The sequence below is a fragment of the Passer montanus genome, unplaced genomic scaffold (assembly GCF_014805655.1).
Source record: "Passer montanus isolate IOZ18808 unplaced genomic scaffold, ASM1480565v1 scaffold40, whole genome shotgun sequence".
Classification (NCBI taxonomy): domain Eukaryota; kingdom Metazoa; phylum Chordata; class Aves; order Passeriformes; family Passeridae; genus Passer; species Passer montanus.
The window spans coordinates 1483730-1509756 of NW_024368819.1; the positions used below are offsets into that span (position 1 = coordinate 1483730).

Here is a 26027-nt window from a genome sequence, read left to right on the forward strand (position 1 = left end):
AAAGAATCTGAAGGGAAAAAAAAGTCTCCTAATGACTGCTGATACAGGCAAGTGAAAAGCCAGTGGAGACTGCCAGGCAATGAACAGCTTTATCCTGGTGTTATTCATTAATTCCTTTATTTTATTAATTTACTAGCAATATGGGCCTATCCACCTTGTACAACCAGACCAACAGAACCATGGGGCTGCAATGTAGAAGGGATTGGAACAGCCAAGTCTGGCTTAAAACAAAAACCTTCTAATAACAGCATTAATACCAAATCCAAACTTTTAAAAACTAAGTTCCCAACCCAGCTCACAATGCAGCTGTGAACTGCAGACTATCCTATGAGGACAGGAGATGCCCAACTCAGCATCCCAGCCTTTGAGATACAAATCAGAGAGAGTTCATAGTACATCAGAGCATAACTCTAAAGATCACCTATCTCTAGGAAAAAAAACAAAAACATTCTTACACAGTATTCTTACATATGTGGGAAAACAAGCAAGAGGAGTAAAACTGAAAGTACCACACACACCATCTAAGTTCAGCCTGAGATCTGTTTCCAAACAGAAGTCATTATGTGCCTATCCAAATTAGTCAATGTATTTCCTCCAAAGCAAGAATCTGAATTTTGTTCAATTATTGATTTTAGCTCATTTTATCAATAAGGTTTTTTGGCTTGAAATACTCTGCCCTAAATGGCAAACCACCACACCAATGCAAAAAAGGATTTGGGGCTTAAATTAAAGTTTTTTTTTTAAAAGGTAAGCACTTCTACCTTCTCTATTACTTCACCTTGCTCTCTCAGAAACAGGCAAGGATATTTTCCAACCTTTTATCATGTGCCTATGCTAGGTCTGTGTTAACATTAAGGCAAGAAATATTTTCTGTACCATTTGCAGGGAATTCATTTGTTTAAACTGGCAAGCTCTTCAATTCTCTTTTATGTGTTTACACCAAGAACTCCAGGGTTTTGCTTTACAGTGTGTTGGGAAGGAGAGGTTTTTAGTTTTAGTGGTTTTGGAGTGTTTGTTTTGTTGTGGGATTTTAATGAATGTAGTGCTATGACACAACTCTACTATTTCAGAGAGCCACGTGTTAAGAGAAAGGGAAGTTCACAACAATGTTAATTTTACACAGAAAACAGGGAGCTTGTGTTACCTACACCTTCCAAAGTTATTCTGTAAAGACCTCTGTGCTTCAGGGATCCCTTAAGTGCCTGCAAGCTCAGCTGCTCTAACTGAGAGACCATCAGCCACCAAAAAACTTCATCAGAACTGTTATTAATGACTAAAAAAATTACTTGCAAGGGGTAGAGAAAAGCTTGTAAAGTACATCAGAAACGTTTGTCTTACCTGTTTAATTATATTCTTTGCAGTAGTAATCATTTCATCTCCATATATTTCATAAAAATTTAGCTTCCTTTGTTTTAGAAGTCCAAATACTAGAGATACAAGTCTCTCCTATAAAGAAAAAAGAAAATTTAAAAAAAAGACACATGAAAAATATCAAGGACATCAAGGTGAAGACAAGAAAGAATTTTAAGAAATTGCATAGCAGTAAGACAGTTCATGTATCAAGCACACAGTGAACAGCATTTAGGTCAATCCAATTCCTCCAGACTAATGCCAAACTTTGCCCATACAAAAAAAGGTCCCTGTGGCAATACCAGCTGAGTCTCTTCCTCCCACCCCTTTTCCTGCCAATTCCTCAATTGGGCTCATTCACAAGTGCTTAAACCTGTGGATATTTCTAACCATGAGTGAGTTTCCTGATCCTGAGCAAGACTGACACCAAGCACAGCCCTAGTGTGAGGCTGGCAGCACAGAGGGCAAGGAACCACAGGGCAGAAAGGGGAGAATTGCAGTGCTACTGCCAACCACTACATCTCATGAAATGGATTAAACAAGGCTGAACAGGTCATAGGCTCTAGCAATTAATAAAGAGCCCTACAAGCAAAATCCAGAAAAAATGTTTTCTGGGCTAGAAAGCAACCACAATAGCCTAATCTTTGTGTGTTTATGATCTTCAGAGAAATGAGGAATATATATCTATATATACTGTGAATGAAGCATGCATTCAGGGCAAGCATATGCTTGGTATAAGCACCCATAAAAGCATGGGGAGACAGAATGAGAACAACATGCAAATATCAGCTTTCATTGCAAAAGTTAAAGTTTACAACCAAGTCCATGAGAATCCATGTTCTTTTCCACTTACATGCTTAGGTTCATGAAGTGAACTCAGTATACATTTAATGACAGAAAAGAGAACTGATTATTTTGAAAAAATAAAGTGGACCTGGATTGCAGTTCAGAGTTTAATTAGAATTATTTAATCTTATCAAGCACAAAAATAAATGGGCAGAGAGAGGTGTGGATGAGAAGATAAATAGTCTAAAATTATGGTGTTGCTACTAGAGACCTGAGTGAATTAGTTGGTGCTAATTATGCATGTTAAAGATGCAAACATATTCATGAGACAGTTTATTTCAATAAACGACATACCTCTTCTAGAATTTGGCAATCATCTTCTAGGGGTCTATTTAAATCATTGCGAGCATAAGTTGAAAACTCTGCAATCATCATTTTATCTATCAGCTTTTCCAGTTCACAAAGCTGTGAGCCAAGATGCCTAAGAAAAACAGCCATTGAGATATGAGCTAAATAATCAACCTGAAAACGAATCATTAGTTCACAGTTGAAGAAAATAACCATCCAGCAGAAAATTTCCATGCAATCAACGCTGGCTTAATGGGAGGCTCCAATCTTTCACTCCTCAGAGCAGCTGAAATCATGCATTTTTCAGAGGCACTGTCACCTTACACCAAAACATATGGACTTGAATATTGATGGAGGATAAAATTTGGAAGTAGGGGCTTTTTTCTTTTTTTGGAAGGTGCAAAGTACCTCTCTGCCCAAAGAGGTGAACCAGAACTAAGAATACTCACTGCTTGCCAGCATAAAGGTGTTAAAAAGAAGGAATACTTCTTTTGCTTGTCGAGTTCCTCAGATCACCAGTTCTAATTCAAACATTTGAGCTTTTGATGTGATCACAAATTAAATTCACATGACAGGATGGCTTTCAGAGAACACACAGGAGTTTTTAAATTTGTCATTTTTTATGCTACTCTAAATGAAAAATATTTTTCCCACGTATGGGAGATTTAGACCATATTTTGCAGACTGTTGTCATACAGAACCACAAGGGAATTTCTCACATCAGAAATGTCAACCACCCTTTAAAAGTGTGAACTTCAGAGATGTCAAATGCTTCAGGCTCTTCAACTTCCACTAACAGCTGGGAACAAGTATCAGTAAAAAGCAGACTGCCTTTTCTTCAACAAAAACAAACCCAGACACTTTACAAATGAGAATTAAGTGGAGCTGTGATATTTTAGATAAGCCTAGATACAAAATGGGGGGATGAACATGACTTTCATTCAGTGCTGGTGTAGCTGGATTCTTTGTTGTCATAACTTATGATTCCTCCTTACAGAAACCCACATAGCCAGCACTGAGCTGAAGTCCAGGAATCTTGCTGGATCTGAACTGAGCAGATTAATTTATTTATTTTAATTTCAAGATGACCAGGGATGTACCTGCTTTTGAAATTGTTCAACAATTCACTAGAATAAACAAAGCAGACATATTTAAAATATCTAATTTAAACAAAAATAGCCTGTAGAAAATCCAAGCCAGTTGCATCATGGACATTTCAGAACAAACACAACAGGAAAACACCCCAAAGATTATAATAACTGGAGTTGCAAAACTGACTGCAGGACTAGGAGCCACAACACAAAGGCTCTTACTGAGGTAACATGAAGATGCTCCTTGGTACATTATTTCTGCACCTGTGCTGAACTGCACTGAAACACAGCAAAAGCTGTCCTCTCAAAACTCAGCTATGGAAACATCCAACAACAGCTCCCAGCACCTGCCCTCAACACTTTGTCCAAGAGGTTCTAGTCCCTAGCAGGCACAAAAATCCCTCCAACCTGAAACATTCAGGAACAAGTCAAACCTTAATTCACACTCCACAAAACCACTTTGGTAATTATCTCTTAACAGGTACCACTCACACATCAGATCCTTTCAATGAATACTGAATATGACAACTCTATTATGGAAAATGATGACTTCAGGGTAAAGCTTCTTTTAAAATACACAAATGAGAACTATTTTTCTATGCATCAGCTATGAAATATATATATTCAAAATATATGTTTTCAAAAATATAAATAAAATAATAAATATAAAAAATATATATTCAAAATACTGTAAAAGTGTGTTTTGCCAGCATACCTGTGGGAAAAAAACCCCAAAACACAAAACCAAATCACACACGCCCCCAAACAAACAAAATCACTGTATCTCCATCACCCCAACAAGGACTGTGAAAGCAATACAGAAAGTGTTTTCACAGATTTTTAAGTTAGTTAACACATCAGCTTTCTCTTGTAAAATTAAAAGGGTGAACTTGAAAAAGCTAGAGCTCTAAAACTTTAATTCTATACTATAGTAGCAAGCAGTTACAACTGACACATATCATTAGTGACATTAACCCAGACTAAAGAAACCAATGTATTACTTCACACAACCTTTATGATTTTTTCATTTTTTGCTACAACTAGAAACAAGCTACATTTTTTTCTGCATACAGTATGTCAAGGGAAAAAATTGATTATTTGAATAGTTTTCTTGCTGCTTTATATTGAATGATTCTGACATGACTCAATTGAAAACACCAAATTTTACAAGCTGCTGTGGCAACACTAAAACAAGACTTTGGGAGGTTTTTTTTAACATGTATTTAGTAAAAAAACCCCAGTAATTATTTATAAAATGTGTTATTGCTTGAGAAGTATCTCGTTAAAATGAGTATTTAACTCACTTGACAACTGCATCATTCTTGCTCAGAATAAAGCAAGAAGATACCTTTGCTATTTATTGGGAAAAGCTGAATATGTGCTTGCCACCACTTTTTCAGAAACACAACATTCTACTGAGAAGTTTTATTGAGATTTCCATCTTTCCACTGCACATTATTTCTTCACAAAAGCTATATACACAGGCCACTGTGAGATTTGGAAAGTGCTGGGCTTCTCAACTGCACTTGCATTTCTGGTGGGGTACATGACTGAGGTAGCTCTTAACCCACCTCTGTGAGCCTTTACTGTCCAAAGCAGAGAGGACATTTCCCACACACATCACTGTCTGTAACTACCAACACAACCAGCTAAGCTTCACTCATAGAAATTATTCTTTATGGACAAGATGATTATCTAAATATGTTCCACACCTGAGGGTAATTTTGAAAAAATGGCACATTCTTGGAACATCATGTCCAACAATGACAAGAGAATGGCACTCTCTGCTGACAGGGCACACAGGTTACCCAGCTGCAAAACACAGCTGATTCTGAGTGATGCTGTCACAGGGCTGTAAAACTGCACTGACTTGTCACCAAGGTCAATACAAAGGTGACTTGGTAAGGGCTGTGCACCAGAATCAAGTGGTTGATAGCAGGAACACTAAAGAGGACAAACTGCACTGAGGCACCTGAAGAGAGACAAGTTACACTTTTGAGATGGTCTGTTTCTAGGTTTTTTAGCAAAAACACTTAACAGCAACTTTACCCCAATAATCTATTACCTCTTTAATTTTTTTTTCATTTTTAATACTTTTTCTAGGACATTTTCCTGAGATCTTTTCTACATAATTTTTTTTTCCAAACTAGCTACAAGATGTGTTAGGAACCTGACAGAAGAGATGGACAAGAGCAGTAGCTATATAAAGTTCTGAACATTCATGTTGCAGGTACTGAGCAGCAATCATGCTTCCATTATGCAAGCTGTGGACCACTGGGCTACAGGAACCACATAACCTCTAAACAAAGCACCCCTCACCCAGCATCCACAGAAATCTCAGCACACAGCTCCTCAGCTGGCTGATGCAAGCCTTGGAGCAGACTTTAGCATACACTGCTTCTGCCAGCATCATGCCACAATGGCAGCTTTGCATGCACCACTTTTAAAGTATCTATATCTTATGACAGCTTATTTTACATCAGGTAGAAGGATTCTACTGTGTTAATATTCCTGCATGTTGCTTTAACAACTCCAGCCCAGGTCAGCCACTAAAGACACGGGCCCAAGGACTCTTCCCTGGGGTGCTGCCTGCAGGAGGATTGCAGACCCCCAGGTGTGCAGTTATGATATTTTATGAAACATCCTTTGCTAGGATTTTTCTCTTATTTTAACTGAGAAGCCTCAGAAAATAAATGTAAAGCATTAACTATCTGCTAATGTGGAATGCAACAGGTGCATCTGTGATTGGTGCATGTTAGTTGTTTCTAATTAATGGCCCATCACAGTCAGCTGGCTTGGACTCTGGGAGTCACCAGCTTTTGTTATCATTCCTCTCTTGTCCTTTCTAGCCTTCTGATAAACCTTTCTCTCTATTCTTTTTGTAGAGTTTTAGTATAGCATTTTTAATATAATATATATCATAGTATAATAAATTAACCTTCTAAAACATAGAGTCAAATTTCTCCTCTCCTCCCTTGTCCTAGCACCCTCAAACACAACCATACAGGTGGAAAACACCTCCTAGCTACAAGCCATGCAAGATCAAAGTCCAGCCACAGCTTTGCTCTCATCTCTGCACCCCTAAAACATCTGTAAACCAGAACAGAGGACAAAGCATTTACATGTCAAAAGTTCATCCCACTCCAAAAAAACCCCACCCCCTCTCTGGCAAAGGCATTAGTCACTCTGCTTATGCCACACTTACATTTTATACCTTCTGTATTAGGTCCTCTAAGAATGAATGAACAAAAGTGGAACAAATCCCTTCAGCCAACACAATGTGCTCAACACATTCCAGCTCTGCTTGCATTTTATGTATTTCCTACACGGTTACCTACCGGAAACTGTGAATACCTTGAAGCTCTTGCTGTAACACCTCTTGTGTTGTTGCTATTAAGTCCAAAGCTCCAACATACTCTGAAGTGGAGAGCAGCAACTGTACTGTGGGCTGTGTTTGGTGTACAGTAGACATTAACTTCAGTTTATTGTATGCTTTTATACAGTTATTTCTGGTGAGTGACAGTCTTAAAACTCGAAGGGATCCTTCACACATTACTTTATCAATTTTAGAGATTTTTTCTCTAAGCAATTTTACAGCCTGGGAGGTTTTCCTGAGGTAGTCCTGCAACTCATGCTGAGAGGTCATTGCATGAAAAAATGCTTCTGAACGGAGAGAAATCTGATGAGCAATATTGACTTCCACGATGTCCAGATAATGGCTCAGCTGGGAAGAGGAGGGAAGAGGAAAAACCAACATTACTGTTATGACCTGGAAGCTTTATCACCATGCAAATACACTTTCAGAGTATTTATCTCACTGTATCACAAGGAAATTTTGCTAATAAAAGTTAAATCCCTTTGTCATTGTGGTTTAGTAACTTCTTTTTAAATTAACTCAAAATCACTGTGGGAAGACTAAAGCTTTATCACTATGCAAATACACTTTCAGAGTATTTGTCTCATTGTATCATGAGGAAATTTTGCTAATAAAAGCTAAATCCCTTTGGCATTGTGGTTTAGCAACTTTTTAAATTAACTCAAAATCACTGTGGGAAGACTGATTTGATGCCTTTCCTGCTTGAAAATAAGAAGTCAAAAAAGCAAATAAATCTAAAATACCCAAAGTTTTGTACTACATGGTTGCACACTGGCCACAGAATATGGACAGTAACCAGGAGACAGCTCTGGATAGTGGCTTTGCTGCAAGCAACAGTATATATATGCAGATAAGCTATGAAATTTGGGTCACTGAAGCTGCTCAAGGTGCAGCCACTATATTTAATGACACACCACTGAAAGGGCTCTGCTTCTTTAAAAAGCTGTAGTAGCTTCTTTGTACAAAAATCTCCAGGGTATCTCGGGCTGCAGTTGTACTTTTGCCAACAAGCTGGAATTAGGACTAAACCTATTTTCTGTATGCTGGTACTGTGGGATTCCCAGAGACAGACTACACCTACATGTTCAGAACCTGAAATTCAAATTCCCTATGTCAAACAGTTACCAGACCACTGTGCTGGTCTGATTCTTTCACTGTAATAGCTCTGTGTTTTGGCTTAAGCTGAATATGCAAACTCAAAGGACTGAGGCTTTAGGATGCTCATCTGAATGTTAATACTCAGATGACCTGGTTTCTCAGAGGTGCCAGGCATTCAAACTTCCTGCTGAATTCCAAAAGGCCAACCAGAGATGGAAAGGAAATCAGCTGCAGAATGTCTCCTTCTTGGAGTTATTTTCATACTGCTTCCCATGGATACACTAGGGATTTATACAACATACAAACCCACCTTTTTTGTTCACATCTAATTTAATCAGAGGCATCCTCCACCAACCAGCTGTGACACACCTAGCCACAGGGAAAGGCAAGACAGACTCTGACACAGGGATCAGAGAAAGGGCTATTACAAACAATTATTTATGTGATTGTACCAACTAGATGCCCCAGGTCCTTTAACTATGCTAAACAAGATAGAACAAACAGAGAAAACAGCACCTGCCTCAAAAAGCTTACAGTCTCAATGCAGGAAAACACAGGGGAGGAAGTAAAGAAGAAAACACCATGAGAAAATTTTTGAAGTAGATCAACAGCAGTCCAAAAGATCTTGCTTAATACAAGGTTTTCAAAATCCTGTTGGAAAATGGTGCCTGGAGCTAGGGACAATTATGGCAGCAGGGTGCATATTTACATGTGGTAAGTGTAAACCTCGTGCAGTTCAGAGGCTTTAAAAAGTAAAACAACAAATGTAGGCTCATTTCATGTGAAGCAGTGTTTTCACTCCTCTGCATCAGTGAGGGCTCTGGGTCTGCTTCAACACAAGTCCTTTCTGAGTGTCCATGCTGCTTCCAGGCACATTTTGGGAACTTCACAGCATATGGCAGACATTGCTTTTTCATTTTCAGAGAGCAACTGCCCCAAAAAACTCCAAAGAAGCCTTCCTCCAACTTTAGATGTGGAGGACAACCTAAAATACCTTTGAGTTAGCCTGCAGCAGAGCCTGTCACTTCTTCCTGAGTTGGCAGGAGAGCAGGAAGACTAATTTCCAGAAGTTTGGAAACAGCTTCCAGACATTCTCATGCAATTTTTTCCTAAGGTACCTCATTTTTTCCTAACGTACCTCACTACTCAGATTTTCTAAAAGCATTTTATTGGCATTTGTACTTTACAGATGACTCAGTATGAGATTTTCTATATTATGACTACATAACTAGCAAAAAAAGATAAAAACAACCAAGATGAGACTTCTCTTTCCAACATGAAAGAAACCGCTCTGCTTTCATGGTCTTCTTTGTGAAGTGCAAAAACAGATCAGTGCAGACAACAACAAAAGTAAGAGGAATCTCCTAAAACACAAACACCATAGGATGTAGTATTGCTTTTAGCATAGAAACCACAATGCCTTGAATCTGAAATTTTCCTGAGATGTAGTCTGATACAGTGTACATACAACCTGTGCAATCCAGCTTTCCCTTCTCACGGAACTGCTCTTCCTCCCTAGAAAACTACTCCACACCCCTGAAGTTCTCCATACACAGCTGTTTCAGTAAGTTACAGCTGTCGTGAAAAGCCAGTTGTTACATCATACAAAGATTCTTTTTTTCCAGATTTGACAGATTTACTGAGCAGGGAAAAAGAAGCTCTCTTTCAGTAGGATGCTTCCTGCATGATTTACTAACAATCTGCGGCCTGATGTAAAATGAGAGATAGCAAAGCCCACAATGATGTCTCAAGAAACACTACACAGCAGCAGCCATGGAGCTCCTTTGCAGTATCCACCAGCACTGATGGATAACCATAACTTGTGTGAAAGTTGTACCTTTTCTTGAAGTAACTTGGAGGAAGCTGCATCACGATTTCCTTTTCCACCAGCGGTACTAAAATGAGACCATGGTAAAACGGCATTAAATGTTAAGGAATCTTCCAAGGCAAAATCTGGTTTCATAAAAATCTGAAACAGAAAAAAAAAGAAATAAATGTGCCTCGCTCACCCCTATATTTTTTGCCCCAGTTAAACACATTTCTTTTCTCATTAAGCTAACAGAGACCTTATTTGATGATTTCAACATCCAAATTTTCATTTATCCAGGCAAACAAATTAATTCCAGACCTTACAACCAATGTACTTTAAAAGCCTGTGTGATCTGACAAAGTCATATCCTCCCAAAAGTGGAAGTCACAGCTCCAAAGTTACATATGGATTCAACCACGTGAGATGACCCGAACACCCTGAGTGTGCAAACATCGGCAGCTCTGAAGTGCAGGTGGGCCCTCTCAAGGATCTGAGCAAAGCTTCTTCACTAACAAGGGCATCCTGCTGCAGATCTGCTCATTCCTGGGGCCACAGCTCCCCCCAGGCTGATCATCCAGCTGGCTGTCAGGGTGCAGCAAGTGCTCCCTGGGAGGGAGCAGAGCCTCAAGCTGACATCCTTTAGGCAGGATGCAGCAACTGTGCTGGGCACAGGAATAGTCAGTAACATGTAACATTAACCACACCTCCTGGAGAACTACCCATCTAAAATTCTCTCTGGTAACATTATTTATACTTGAAAAAAACCTTGAGCTTACAGGCAGGCAGTAGAACCCTCTTGCTTTTATTAATGAAGTGTAATTTTAAAAGGTTCAATGCAGACTGCAGCATCACACCACTCAAGCATTCTTGTTTCCTGGACTTTAAACACTGCAGTGACAGCTACTCAAGCTGCAGCCTACATGACTGGCACAGAGATGCTGACCTTGTATTAATACTCTGACTTCTTACTGTACCTATAAAAACATTATTCAGACTAAAATGGAATCTGGAGCTGTGTCTTTTGTCAACCTGACACAAAAATCCACATCATGTATGCTCCGTGCTTACATGCTAGAGAGCTCTGATCGAGGATTCAAGTAGTTAAACCTAATGCTGAGCTGCACACTAGGCAATATTCAAGCTTTTCTCAAACTGTTCACAAAGGGAAGTTTTCCTTTTCTCCTAGACTGGCTAATTCTGCTCAGCTCTGAGGTCTTAACTTCATTTATTTAAAAATTAATAAAATAATGGTATTTGTATTATACTTTTTTAAAATATAATATATATTTTTATATAATACTATATTTGTATTATACAGAGAAAAAACTGAGACCATGGAAACAGTAAGAAAAAAAACCGAACAAAGCAAACAATCCTTAGTCTTTAAATTCTGAGCACTACCGATCCTCTTGAGAAACAACTCAAGTCATCAATGAGGACAAAATTTCTACAAAGAACAGAGTACATGCATATATCCAACACTTCATGTGAGACAGCCTTACAACAGCTCCAAGTCCACAGAAGCCATACCTTAGGTACTTGTTCCAGATCTGTCCTGGATTTATCTAAAATTAAACAAAACACAGGTAGTCATTCATGAGCAAACAATAGGAAACAATTCCCTTGAACAAGTGCATCCCATGAGGAAGTTTTCAAGACAATGATGCCATGCTCCTCACAGAGTGGGAACAGGCTTACAAATTGAAATGAAACTTTCTGACTAAACATGAAAAGGGTCTTGATGACATGAGGATAGCCAAGCATTGGAGCAGGCTGCCCAGAAGGGCTGGGTATTTTGGAGATTTTCTGGATATATATTTGTAGATATTTTATGGAGATTTCTGTTTTTCTTGGTAAAGCTTTGAATGGCTTGGTCTGACCTCACAGCTGAACTGGCTTTGAGATGGCAGTTGCAGTAAAGGCCTTCTGAAACCCCTGCCAACCTGAAATAATCTGATTCCTTGAAGTACTCTTTTGTCCTTTGCAGTTCAGGTCTCATGCCCAGACTACTCAAGGGAGCTTGCACTTGGCTGCTTTGGCACTGTCAGTGTTTGTCATACAAAGCAATCCACTTAGCACTTCACATTCATTAGTGCACTGGCAAGGGCCAGTAAAAGCTCCTTCTAACATCATCCCAGTTTTAGTGCTTCAGACTAAAGCTGATATAATCACTTTTGCACAGCACTTGGAGATTGGATGCACAAAGACTGGCAAGAAGGATGAACAAGGGCTAGGGCCAGAGTCCCAAGCACTGACCAAGCAGCACAGCAGCACTAATTCCCATGGAGTATGTTGACCTGACAATTGCAGAGGGTGAGAGAACTGAGCTGGGAAAACAGTTAATTCATTATATCCCAGCAGAACTTGAAGAAAAGGCAAATTCAGACTTTTGAGGTTCAGCCAAAATCCCCTGTCCCACCCTTACTCATTACTTTAGTGGGCATTATGAAGAGGGGGCACACCGGAGGACAAGAAGTTGAGGAATTTAAAAGCAACAGGCCCATATCTCTGCTGGACAGTCTGCACAACCCTGACAAACATGGCAAGTGCAACCCCAGCATCAGCTCCCATACTGCTCTCTTTGGTTTTTACTTCATTTGTCTCTTATTTTATTTGTATCAAAGTACAAAAAGCAACCTCGGAATCACCCTGCTGTCCTCAGCCTTTGGACAGACCATTTCTTACAGGAGTAAAAGGCTAAATCTTGTGGGATGGAGTTAGAGGAAGACAGGAAACAATAACAGCAGAATTTATAGAAAATTCAGCTTACAGAAGCTTTAGTCTACCAAATGATGCTTCTACTAAGAAATGTCCAGCTACACAAGGAGCTCCCAGTTACTTTGGTGACAGTAACTTTTTCTTTTTAAAAACACTCAATACTCTTTTAAGATGGATTAAGGTAAGACTGAAGAAGGCACTTTAATTTTGCATTATGCAGCACAGACAGACTCATTCTGGAACAGCTATTCCAAAGTAACACCAATACAGAGAAACCCTGCAGAAGGGCTTCCTTTTGCACAGGAGAGGAGGAAGAAAATCAGCAGAAACAACTTAATCAGAAGGAGTAAACTACTGAATCCTTTTTGCTGTATTACCTGTAGACATTGATATAGAGAAGACTTATTAAAGAGATTGATAAATGAACCTTTTTATGCTAATGCTTTTGAGAAAGTAAATTAAAATAAATAATAAAAACTTCCTACAAGTTATGAGTGTTTCTTTTATGGTTTTTTTTTTTATTATTTTTTTTATCTGCCCCTTGCCTTCCTTCCTGTCTAGTTTCCTATTAGTTAAACTACTTCCATGAAGTCCTGAAATTCAGCCTTCACATGCAGGTTTGAACTCCCCAGTGCAAGGCAGACCTAGACATACTGGAATGAATCATGTCAAGAGCCATGAAGATGATTAAGAAACAGGGAGGAGAGACTGTTTAGACTGGAAAATCCCAGGGAAGGTCAATGTGCTTCAAGATCTGATGAGGGGGTGCAAAGACCACAAAGCTGTTTTTTCTCAGTGGTGCCCAGTGCCAGGACAGGAGGCAATGGGCAGAAACTGATACATGAAAGATTTCATTTGAACACAAGGAAGTATTTTTACTGTGAAGGTGGTAAAACACGGAAACAGGTTGTCCAGACAGATTGTGTCATTTCCATCTGTGAGATTGACAACCCAACTGGACATTGTCCTCCTACAGGTGGCCCTGGCTTGAGCAGATGGTCTAGACTAGATCATCTTGAGATATCATCTCCCACCTCAGCCATGATATGACTCTCATGGCAGATACAGGACTTGCACTGCATTCTTCACTGAGAAGCCAATAGGTGATACAAATTTGATGCAACAGTTTCAATGGATCTTTAAATAAAAAAGCAGTTAAAGAAAACACTGCCAGGGCCACAACGACCTGTCACAAATCCAAACATGCCAAGAAAAAGTTTAAAAGCAGGCATCACTAACGTTTTGACCTACAAAATGTCAACAGTGGTCATGAACACCTCTCAGCCTACCACATCTGAGTTTTCAATTCTTGTTTCAAAGAAATCATCAGCTATTGTTGTACATTAAGATCTCAAGCAAGTAACAGAGACAATTAGTATATTATAGAATCAATGATGAGTAACAACATAACACTTGCTACTGATGTTATAACATACTGATACAAAAAGACACCACTTTTTAATGACTAAAGGAGGCTTTGACTGTACCGTGAGTGTGTAATAGTGTCCTGTCAAAGGAATCTTTAGGAGTACAAATATTCTTGCACCTTTCATGAACCTTCTCTCTCTGTAGAAGAGAAAACACATTAAAGAATTATTCTGATTAAAACCCAGATTTTTTTTCACTTGAAGCAAAACATTCAGTGAAACACAACTGAAACACAACTAAATTATGCAGAATAATTCTGGCAAGTTCACAGTATTTTCTTTCAGATGAAGTTTGTCCAGGTGAAAGGTACTAAAAACTTCAACCTATATGGATGTGTTGGTTTTTTCCTGTATCTTTACATCTCAAGAGAAAATGAACACAGAAGTTATTGAAAAGGTGTAATAACTTCTCTACATAATGATATACAATCATAGATCAACGGTAATTACATATACAAACACTTATTTGCTGACTAATCCAGGAAGCACACTAACACACAAAGAATCCTTTTTCATTGCTAAATCAAATTGGATGAAAATAGAAATTACTTGCACATATTACTAATGAGTACCTTGCTGAAACCACACATCTTGTTTCATCATGCTGAGCTTCAAATTTTAAACACCACCAGAGACCATTGTGATGATAAATTACGTTTCTAAAGAATACCAATGTTAACTAGATTTCTGCAAGAAGCTACATCACAGCTCAGGTCCCAGTTTCAAAACCTTCATTTCGCAGTCACTGCATGAAGTACTAATTTTAAAGGATGAAATTTTAAAACATTTTAAATGCTGAATATGTGAGTTAAAGGCAATAGTTCAGTTGTAGTTCATTTATAGACAATTCCCTTCTACAGTCTTTAACTAAAATTACACAAGTAACATTTCCTGCAGCTAATTCTGAACCAACAAAAAAAAATGAAGGAAGTTACAAACCAAGGAAGCAGAGAACAGCAGGAGACTTCTACATGTTCTTTCAGTTAAAAAAAAAAAAAATACCACATACTTACTGACACTTGTATTTTTAAGAGATTGTAGAAGTCTCCTACTGGTCCTGGTAAGTCCTAGCTTACACTTCCCTGTTACAAAAGAAACCACCAAGACAATAGGCCTCTTTATAGTTCAAGAAGTTAATGTATAATTGTTTCAATGTTTAGATTGAAGCCTCCTAAAAAATACTGCCAATGCTTGCAGCATGTAGTCATTTGATCCAAAGGTCTGAGAATGCTATGTTGCATTGTAGAGCCCAATCCTTAATCAATCCTTACAGGAAAAAAGGATTAACAACCAGAAAGAATAAATATGAACTGCAAGTCCTGGTGCAGAGCTCAGTACTCAGAAACAGAAGTTAAAAATAACATGAAATTGCCTCAGGACAATTCAGAGAGCATTTTCCACACGATGGGTTCTGAGATTATAAAACCACCAATGTCTAATGAAGACCCAAACAACACTGAAAAAGCAAATTAATTATCAACAACTGTACAGTGGGCTACTAGCCAGGATAATCTAATTAGAAGAAGGATCTCTTTCTGGTTCCTAGGACTACGTGCACCTAATTGGGAGTTCTTACCGGAGTGATTTCCTGTTGGTATAATGCAAAATGTTCCTTGGTGATCTGTGGGAGGTAGAATGAAGGCGTGACTTCAGTGTCCACAAAGTCCACTCCCCATGTTTTTGTAAAGAAATCAGATTCCCTTTTTGCTAACCTAGGATCATTTAGTACTGCTGGGAGATTGACTTTGGAATGATAAATAGTCCATCTTTGCTGATCCACAACTAGAGATGGGCTGTCATGTAAGTTATTGGGATTGCCTGCAGCACAAAAGACAAAACAGTTTGTTAGGGTGAGAAACAATTTCACCAATTACATACTGGATTAGAATTATCTGTGCAAACAACCAATATTCTCCTTCTGCAACACTTCACCCTGCATTTCTTTTGAGATTAACCAAATCAAGTTTTGAACACAGAAGTGGTGTACTGACACTCATTAAACAGATTTAGCTCAACATTAGTTTCTACTGAAGAGAAAAATATCCCAACCACAAACATATTTCTAATAACCTGATCTTGATCAAAATGACAGCTGCAATTTGTTAGCATTATATGTCATAATTCTAAGACCCCCGTCCCACCTACTCCTTTGTGTAAACTAAGCTTAGAGCAACACATGGAACCATGTGCTGGAACCATGACAAAAATCTGGTTCAACAACAGCACTAGAGACTTAGTACTACAGAGGGGTCACTTGCTTCTTCCTGCAGAAGGGGTGGGATGTCTCCCAGAAGGAATGCAGTCAGGCTCCAAGCACAATGGACATGTCTGCTACCAGTAGTGTCAGACTGCACCCTCTTCTTAAATAGAGTATGGATCATAGCTGTAATGTGGAATGATGCAAGCAAAGTCCCACCTATAATGGGGACATCTTAAAACAAGCTGCAAATAGTCTCTCCAATTGCTCCAAAAGGAACATGGGGTGGTATAAAAAAGAATCACAGCATGCTTGGAAGTAAGACTATGGCTTAGTCACTACACCCAGTATGCAAGAAATATTGACTGGATAGCTGGCCATGGCTCAGCAAACAGAGCTGCTTTCTCCCTCTCCCTGCACAGCTGCATTACCTGTGGGTTCCTTGGGACACACGTCCGGCAGGGCCTGCACAGGGCGAAAGCGTTTCGTGGCGTCCGCTTCTTTTTTAAAGAAAGCATCACTGCTGTTCGACTGAGGCACTGGTGAAGAACTGTGGCTTGATGCCATTGCATAAAATCACCACTTGATAAAAGCTAAATAGGAAACAATAGATATCAAGGCTTTAGTAAAGCTCTGGGGAGACACTGTATCAAAACAATGACACTCCAGCATTGTTTTTAACTGCAATACTTCAACTGACACATTTCAACAACAGGAGAAAGTTTATTTTAAACACAAAAATAAAAGGCAGAATGTAACTTCGTAGTCTGTTCCTCAGACACTTGTAGGTTTGGGGGATAGCCTGTTCTTATGCACAGCAGGAATAAAATGTTACATTTGGGAAAAATAAAAAAAAGGCAAGTCTTTCAGGCACTTCTTCCTTTCTTGCCGTAACTATTGCAGCCACAGTGCACACATTCACAATGGAATTTCCTCTCAAATATCAGGAAACCTTGTACTTGAATCAGAAAAACTGACAATTCAAATTTTATGGCTGCCTACTAAAGTATAGTTTATTCCAGCATAATGTACTTGCACAGAGAAGACAATTAAATCACAGATCAAAAAGTTCCAGAGTAAGCAAAGTCCCACTAATTTTCAGTTCCATTTTAAGATCCCAGTTTGAAAATAGCCTTAAAAATTCTACACCAGGGCAGAACTTAATGAGTTCTTTCCATCTGTAAACAAAGCTGCATTTCCATCAAAGTATCAGACAGTAGCACACTGCACAACTATTAGAGGTTTGAGAATTTATTAAAACTGCACAGCTCAAGGAGTGCCTGTTCAAAGGGACTCATGTGGATCCTTGCCTTTAAGGAGAAATTAAACACATCCAGCAAGATCTTAGCATTTAACTACTAACCCTTAATGGATACTTAAATTGCTCACTACCCTGTGAAGGAGCACAAAAAGATTAAAGGCCAATTTTATCTTCAAGTGCCAAAGCAGGCACCAAGGGATGGCTGTATCTCACCCTGTCAGCTTCCAGCAGCATCACATACATTACAAATCTCATTTGGAAAAGAAAAAGAACAGGCTCTACTTTGGTTGAAAGTGTCCTACAAAACAATTCTAAAAGAAATGTTCAGCAATAACAGAGCATCCCAATTAAGAGGTCCATAGTAAGGAAAACTTACTAGCAGAAAGAGAATGGGAAGAGTCAGAAGTAGACAAGACAAAAAACCTTTCCAGACATCTGACAGCTCTTCCTTAAATATCATAAAGCATTAATCTCTCTCCCCCAAAAGCCCCACAAAACCCTTTTTTCTCTAATACTTCTACTGTTTATGTTCTTCCCTTGACATTTCCAAAGTAACTTCTTCATTAAGCTCTTCTCATATGTTTTCAGGTGGCTTTGTGAAAAATCTAGCATATGATGAGAAAACACTTATTTTAGCATTCTTAAAAAACACATTCAGTGCTATGTTGCCATGACCAGTCTCCTAAAGGCATACAGTAAATTTATCTGCACTTGGAACTGCTTCAAAGTGCTGTATTTGCAGTTTTTCTCCTGAAAAAGCTTCTGTAATATGAGCCACAGTCTGCTCTAGTCAGATGTATCAGCAACTCCAGCAATTTGTAGAAAGCACTGAAATCTTGTAACTCTTGCAAGCCTTTCATTAAGCCTTTATCCCTTCCACAATGAAGTACCATCTAAAAAAACTGTCTAGGATATGAATTGTCTCAACTACATAAATCTGAGTGGACAAAATGCTACCTGTGTGATGCTAGCCAAAGATTTAAAACAAATTTGAAAGACAAGTTGAGACTGAAGAGTAGCTCAACACCTCAGCATTTCAAAAACAAGCTTGGCCTACTCTTGCACAGGTATTTTCATTACTTGTCACCATGAAATATTTACTGACAAATCTTAAAATAGAAATGAAAGAGTACAATAAAATACCAGTAACCTTCATACTGTTGAGTGGATTTCAACAAGATATAGGGCTTCATAGGCAGAGGCCTTCTTAAGTGGCACGCAATCTGATGCTGTACTAAATTATTCATAGCTAGCAGCTATTCTAGTACCCACATAAGTCAGGACCTTATGGATAATTAACCCCAATGAACAACCACATTTGCACAGGAAAAAACTCATCTCTGTACTGCCCAAAACCAGGCATTCCTCAAAATGTAGCCCTTAAATTGACCAACAAAGTATAACCCCAGAAAGACAAAGAAAACTGGACAATAGTACCTGAACTAAATCCACATTACAGAGGAATATGTGCCAAGCCCATATGAAGGCAAAAATCCTGCCCTACACTAATCTCTGTACACTAACCTTACCCACAACTGAAAAACTTTAATTTATTCACCAACAGAACAGGAGCTCCTTGTGCTCCACTACTAAACATTTTATAGACAAATGAATCTATAACTAGCCCCTAAACCAACATTTTAAAATACACAATAATAAACAAATTTCCTGAATTAAACATACCAAAAAAATTAAACTCAGTATTAACACAGAACAAAACTTCTGCAGAGTATTTTAACTCATGCACTTTTCCACGCAAGTGAAAGGCAGGTAAATGCAGTTAACTGCACTAACTGTGCAAAATGACAGGCAGGTAAATGCAGTTAACTGCATTAAGTGTGCAGAGTGAAATGAAATGCTGAGTCCCCTGAGTCTCTTACTTAGAAGAACATATGGCTGTAGTAAAAATATGCAACCGTGTAACTTCATGACATCAGTGTTTAAATTATATACAATTAAAACGGGTTAGATCAACTGTGTTCTCTCCAGTAATCACCATAATTTACTCACATTTTGTCTAGCAATGTGTATTAAACTAAGGCAATTAAAAAAAAACGTTTAGAGGTTAGACACAAAAGCAGTGATACAGCCTGGAACACTGGATTATTGCTCTACTTGCAACCCTTCAATATATTACATCTATTTGGTACACACAGTATTAATTTCCTTATTTAAAAAGATTATATTAAATTACACTGTTACTGTAATGACTTAATACCACTGAAATTAAACTAAATCAGCCACAGCAACAATGAAAATAGCTTTGATGATCTGAATTGACAGTATTCCTACAGTCTGAGCACACCAAGAGTTGTATTTCAACTTACAGCCTCCTCTTTAAAAACATTCTTGTTCAGTAACATGCTCAGCAAGTACAATATGACACAGCTGTACAACACAGCATGGAACAAAACACTGTGGTGACTGATGAGAGCAAGAGCCACACGCTTGGGTACTGCACAGTCAGCAGAAGAGCAGCTCTGTGAGCTAGCACTGCATTAATCACATGAGGTTATTTCTGAGATGACTGCGCTGTGACTCTTGAGTTTCGCAGTTGAGTTTCAGCTGTTGGAAGAGAGCACAACAAACAACAAAGTGTATTACTCAGAAGTAATTGCACAGGGTGGTTGTAACTCTGGAGAACGTGCTTGTTTTTCTAACTATCAGGACTTGTACAAAAGTTCTTCAGAAACTGCCTTCTCATATTCTGAGTGTAATTATTCACATGCTTTGTTTTTCCAGTATCATTCATAGAATCTGCTCTCCAAATTTTATTTCAGCTTTAAAAATAGTGACACCTAAGAAGAGACACTCAGCACTCAGGGGGAAGAGCCCTCAGGGTTCCAACTGAACATGCAACACTGAGCAAGCTTTCCTTCAAGTATTCCCCACTGTCCACAAGAAGCCACACTTGGACACCAGCAGGCACTTTTCAAGGGGTATGCTCTGCATCCCAAAGGTAAGGCAGGAGAAGTTTCTCTGTGAACACAAATGGCATGCTAAAGTCCCTGCTGCTTGTCGTGGCTTTGGCAACAACAGAGTGAAATTAAAATATTTCAAGCACTCTTCTGGCTACCCAACATGCTTTAGAATAGAAAACTATCAGAAGCCACCCACAAGTCAAGTTAAGGCAAGATATTGCACCGTTTCTAGAAGATATGATAAATACCAAAAATATTTATTAAAGAAAAGCATATCTGAAACATAACTAAAGGATAAAAATACACAAGGGACTCCTTTCAGGACCTCTTGAAAGGAGTTATTAGCCTAATAAATTAGGCTGTTATTAGCCTAATAAATTTACTCTGCCCTCAAAAGTTGAGCTTTCCCTCTGTATTATTACACAGCTCAAAATCAGCAGGATTTCACCCTGTAACAGGGAAACCATGGTATGAGCAAAGTACACAGCACATTTGTAAGACAATGTGAGCCAGACTGCACTAGTGCAAGCTTTCACTTTTTTTTTTTCCCCACCAGCTAATTCCTCAGGCTGAAATTTCCAGGCTTGTCCCTGATGCCCTGAGACAGACACCCCTGTTGCAGCAAGGGAGCCAAGGTTAGCTTGAAGCAGAAACATTTAAGCAGTTTCAGAGGCTGAGGTTAAAGCTGTGGGAGCTGTTCTGCTAAGCCAAGCTCTTTCTGAACACCTACTTCCACCCTGGGGTTTCAGAGGAAGATGATGACTGTCAGGGCAATGACAAGACCAGAGTCAGAGGAGAGCTGCGACTTGTCCCCATGGCAAGCCACCTACAATTGGAGCACACTCCAACATAAAACCTCTTCACACAACGTAGAGAGGAGGCCATATGAGCCTGGCCTTTCTGAGAGCATAATAAATATATTTGTATTCACAAAAAACACATGTATTTAAGTGCATTCTGCACACCCCAACAGTATTCCCAGTCTCATGTCGACCACCCAAGTTAGCCTTGCTGGGATGAAATCAACCCAATGAGGAAGCAATGTATGAGTTATCTGCATTTCACATCAGCCCTGCTTAGCCACACATGCTGTTATGTTCCAGTAGATTCAGTAATTCTTCACACTGTGCTACTTTCCCAGCAAACTGCAGAACGGGGACTGTGGAAAAGCAAAAGCACTTGAACAGCCCAAAGAGTAATGCCACCACCCTCCCCCTGAATTGTCTCTTTCATAAGAACATCTCAAAACACTCTCCTCAAACAGGGAAAGAAGCAAGAAAAAACAGTAGTGACTCCAACGAAAGAACAGAACAGCTGCATCTCCCCTGCAAAGCACCATGGGTAACCTACAAGGCCAGGATAAAACAACATCTGACTTTCATATTATCACATTTTGTACTGGTTTCTTTTGTCCTTCCCAGCTGTAGCCACATGAACAGCAGATTAAAAAAAAATTAAAAAAACAGCTTTAGCTGAGTTTCATTTCTTTAAACACAGGAATAAGATCCTCTGAAAAGAATTACCCTAAAATATCCCATCACTGAATAATGTCTTGTTACTTAAAATAATCCACAAGTGTAAACATTTTGTCAAAAACTGGAAAGTAATTTATCTTTTTTTAGACAAACTATCTGGAAAGTACTATTTTGCTTTCATTCAGGAAACAAATAAACAATTATACTAAACACTTGTGACATACCCAGTGTAGTAAATGTACTTCCTCTCCCCTGGAAACCCAACCTCCCAATGCTGAACACTAATTTGAAATCAGAAGGCAGATTCTGTGCTGAAGGAAGACACCTACCTACAGCTATTTAGGTCATTATGCATCCAGTTCTTCCACACCAGATGTGTCAGAATCGTTCATAAACAATCATCAAAGCAGTAAAAATATGTGTCAGAAAAGGCCTTGTAGTTAATTGCCCACACTACCACACAAGATGAGAATCAAGTCTCTTTGTACCTTTTTTTCTAGGCATCAGCATTACAGTGTGCATTATCCCCTTGGAAAACAGTGGAATATGAGCATCTTACAGAGCTCCAGAGAGGTCCACACAGCTAAATAAAGACCAAGGAGCCCCAGCAGGAATTCCTTCTACAAGTCTGTTAAAGGTAGAGACTGCAGAGCAGTGACATGTGGAGAAAAGGCACAAGAACTGCACCAGCCCCAGAAAAAATCCCGACACCAAGGTCCTGATGTGACAAATAGAGTCCAACAGATGCTCACGATTCCCTGTACAGCCCCTCCACTTGCCATCAGCAGGACTAGGCTCTTCTTCATCAGAAAATAACTTCCTAAAAATATGAATTTTCATGGGAATCACATCTTTCCAAAGCCTTACCCAAGTTCTGATCTGCAAGTGACTATGAAGGGGTCAAATAAAAATATTTCACAGTTTGACATCGTGCATAAAGCTGCAACCAGACTATCAAAAAGCAGGCCCAGTGCACCTCACATCAAGTCCTGACACAGGATGCCAGTCCACTGTCACCCTACAGGGCAGTGTAGACAAACAAGAACATCCAAACTTTAACTTGGTGAGCAACAGAGCGTGCCATCCGTGTCTGTTGACAGTCCTCATGGTATTAATACCTGCCCAACAGAAGATCAAACAAAACTGATCACCTCTATTCACATCACTTCCTTTTCAACCCTCAAACAGCTTCTGTTGACAAAGAGAATTAATAATTCCATGGCATAAAAGCCAGTATGGTCATGCTACACCTTTTTTTTTGCCAAAAACCAAAAGGAAGGTCTTACACTGCTGCTTACAAGGACTGTATAAAAATGATGAAAACTCTCTAACCTACTGCAAAGCGCCAGACATGCTACCCCAATTCTAATAATCTAGCCCTAACACACACCTACACACATCCAAAATGGCCCCCTTTTAAAAAAAATTTAAGAACCAGATTGAAAGAGAAAAAGCTGGGATATTTAAGCTATTAGATATGAGTAACTGATCAGTACATGGACCTGTCAGTTTTGAGTATGAAGGAAACATATTAACAATTCTTTACCTTCTGCTGAAAAGCTGTTGTTTTTTTTTTTTAAATCTAGCACCTCGATGAGGTGGGTGCAAAAAACCTAAAAACATTAAGACAAATCCTAGATTTGCTGGTAAATATGATTTGGACTTACTCATATGAGGCCCCATAAAAATGTACGTAGAACATCCACACTCATGCTCACCTGCTCATTCTTTCTACTCCATTCATAAAACAAGACAAAAATAAACAAAGTGTGAAGGGGAGGAAAAAAAAAAGGAAACCAAAGAAAAACTGTGAGCCTCTCAACTGGAAGGACATGCTGTTAATGGGCATTCTCTCTTCTTCAGACTTACAGCTCCTCATTTTCCCCAAACTCTGGAGAAGGAAAGCAGAAGTGGCTTCTTCAGAGTTGCTGCCCCAAAAGAAGAAACAATACCTACATGATCATGATTCCATTTCCCAACCTCTTCCTGCTCAAACTGCCAGACAGAAGCCTGCAGTCTGCTTTCTCCTCTCATTTCCAGGCAAACAATATCTTTGTTTAACATTGGAAATGTGCATCTCCTTCTCCTCCCATGAAGTCTGTGCTTGTCAACAAGGCAAGATTCCTGCTCACATGCCAGACTCCCACTACAGAGAAAGATGGTACTGAAGGCAGAGGGACACTTGGGACAGATCTTGCTACAGGCAAATGGGATAGGAAAGGTAGAGATGCTTCTCACTGTGCAACCTTCTGGCCTCACTGGTGAGGCTGCCCAGGCACTCTTGTGTGAACAGCCGTGGATCTCCTGTCTATTAGTCCATTTTAGGCACTGTTCACAGATACACCAACCTAATGCCCAAAGCATTTCAAGACCTTTTCTCTGCACTACAGTCTGTCCAAGAGTCACACTGACTCTCAGGTCACAACAGCAATTACTGCAGCCACTACAACAATTAACGTACTGCAATTGGGTTTTTCAGTAAGAGAGCAATTTCTTGCAGGGCTGCACAGCAACAGCTGCACAAGTCCATAGCACTTCTCATTCAGGACTTCATCAGTACAGGTAAGACAGGAAAGTCAATACAAACCTATGCTAGAAACTAAAAAAAAAAACCCCAAAAACCAAACCACATGCAAATCTGTAGCCCAGCAATTACTTTGCTGAACTTTAAAATAGGCATTCTATACTTTTTTACACTGTATTGTGATAACTCTGTGTCCTGAAACAGAAATCCTAAGTATTTAGAGAGTATAAGAAAAACAGAGAAGAAAAAGGGACTCAGCAACATCCTAAGGCCCAAACTGGACAGTCAGAAGGGGAAAGTTTCTGCTGGGATTGCAGAAGGTTGGTATTTTACACCCCCATATGTGTACTTCTCTCAACATCACATACCGCCTTTGAAAAATTACAGACAAGAAATGCAAGAAATTAATCTCGCCATCACACAATTTCAGGCTCATCCACAAACCCAGGAACCATCGCATTCCTACACGGCTTATGGAACCAACAAGCCCTTTCAGCGCTCCACATCCCAGTCTCTCCAGGCTGCCATGCGCCAGAGGAAAACACTAAATACTCGCTCTGAACGTTAGCTCCCGAGCCAGCCATACCTTATGGAGAACACGCCAGGAGTATCTCCCGGAGGCCGTCGTCATATCTCTCCCCGTGGCATGGTCGGGAATGCTGCCGGGTATCTGCGGGACAGTGACCGCATGAGGGAGGCCCGGCCTCACGCCGACACCTCCGCTCCCTCCCCGCGCCTCCCGCCGGGCACCGCCCGCTGCCCACCGGGGGTTACCATGGAAATTCGGAACGGGGATTTGCAGGGAAGCAGGGAGAGCGGGCCGCGGGCAGCCCCCCACCGCCCACCTCCCCTCGCGTCCCTCCGCTCCGCTCCGCCGCCCGGCCCAGGCCGCCCGCGCCGCCCACACAAAGGGCACCCGGGGAAATTAAACTTTCCCGGCCGCTCCCCGGGGGAGCCCCGGCGGCGGATGGGGGCGGGAGGCGGCGGGGGCGCTGCCGCCCCCCTGCCCGCCCGCCGGCCGTGCCGGTGCTGGCCCCGCGGGGCCGGCGTTTGGAGCCCTCGTCACCGAACCGCCCCGCGGCCGGTTTGGCTCGGGTTTGTATTCGAGGCTGCAGTTCTCCGCCAGGCCACAGGAGCTGCTGAAACAGAGGGGCGCGTTAGGGCCCACTGAAGCAGTAGCAGCAGTAACAGCAGCAACAGCAGCCTGGTGCCTGATCGTGCCTTAAACAGGCTTAAATTCTCGGCCGCAGCGCTGTGCCAGTCCACAAAACACAGGGAAACTCTGATGAATTAACAGCAGCGATTCCGGCTGTATTTAATAACACTGGCATGTGGCTACGGGCTCGAGTGTGGAAATCCATGGGTTACACGGGTTCATGGCTGGGCTTGCAGCTCACTGACGCGTGTTTGTGTCTGCTGCTGGCCCCAGACAGGCTGGGCTGAAGATGTTGTTCTGCTCCTTGGTGGTCAAGGTTGGCAGGGGTTTGTTCCGTACAATTTGTTCTGCAGACTCAGCCAATAAATCCCAAATGAATATCACCAGGATCAGGGACTCCTTGATGACTTCCTTGAGATATGTGTCTGACCTGACCAGTGCTCACCCTTTAAAAAGTTGAGTTTAAAGAGCAAAAAACATGACACTGCC

At 40.2% G+C, this 26027-nt stretch overlaps 1 protein-coding gene across 1 annotated transcript in view; it reads right to left on the reverse strand.

Annotated features, from left to right (window-relative positions):
- Window positions 1-25147, reverse strand: part of VPS54 (VPS54 subunit of GARP complex) — a 48830-nt gene extending 23683 nt beyond the window's left edge. The window contains exons 1-9 of the mRNA XM_039719040.1: window positions 24969-25147; window positions 16633-16794; window positions 15581-15822; window positions 14065-14143; window positions 11390-11424; window positions 9887-10018; window positions 6914-7299; window positions 2491-2617; window positions 1339-1446 (exon numbers count right to left, since the gene is read on the reverse strand). Coding sequence (XP_039574974.1) covers window positions 1339-1446; window positions 2491-2617; window positions 6914-7299; window positions 9887-10018; window positions 11390-11424; window positions 14065-14143; window positions 15581-15822; window positions 16633-16768 — 1245 coding nt within the window. The 5' untranslated portion in view covers window positions 16769-16794; window positions 24969-25147. The remainder of the gene's footprint in view (window positions 1-1338; window positions 1447-2490; window positions 2618-6913; window positions 7300-9886; window positions 10019-11389; window positions 11425-14064; window positions 14144-15580; window positions 15823-16632; window positions 16795-24968) is intronic.
- Between the last annotated feature and the right edge of the window lie 880 nt (window positions 25148-26027).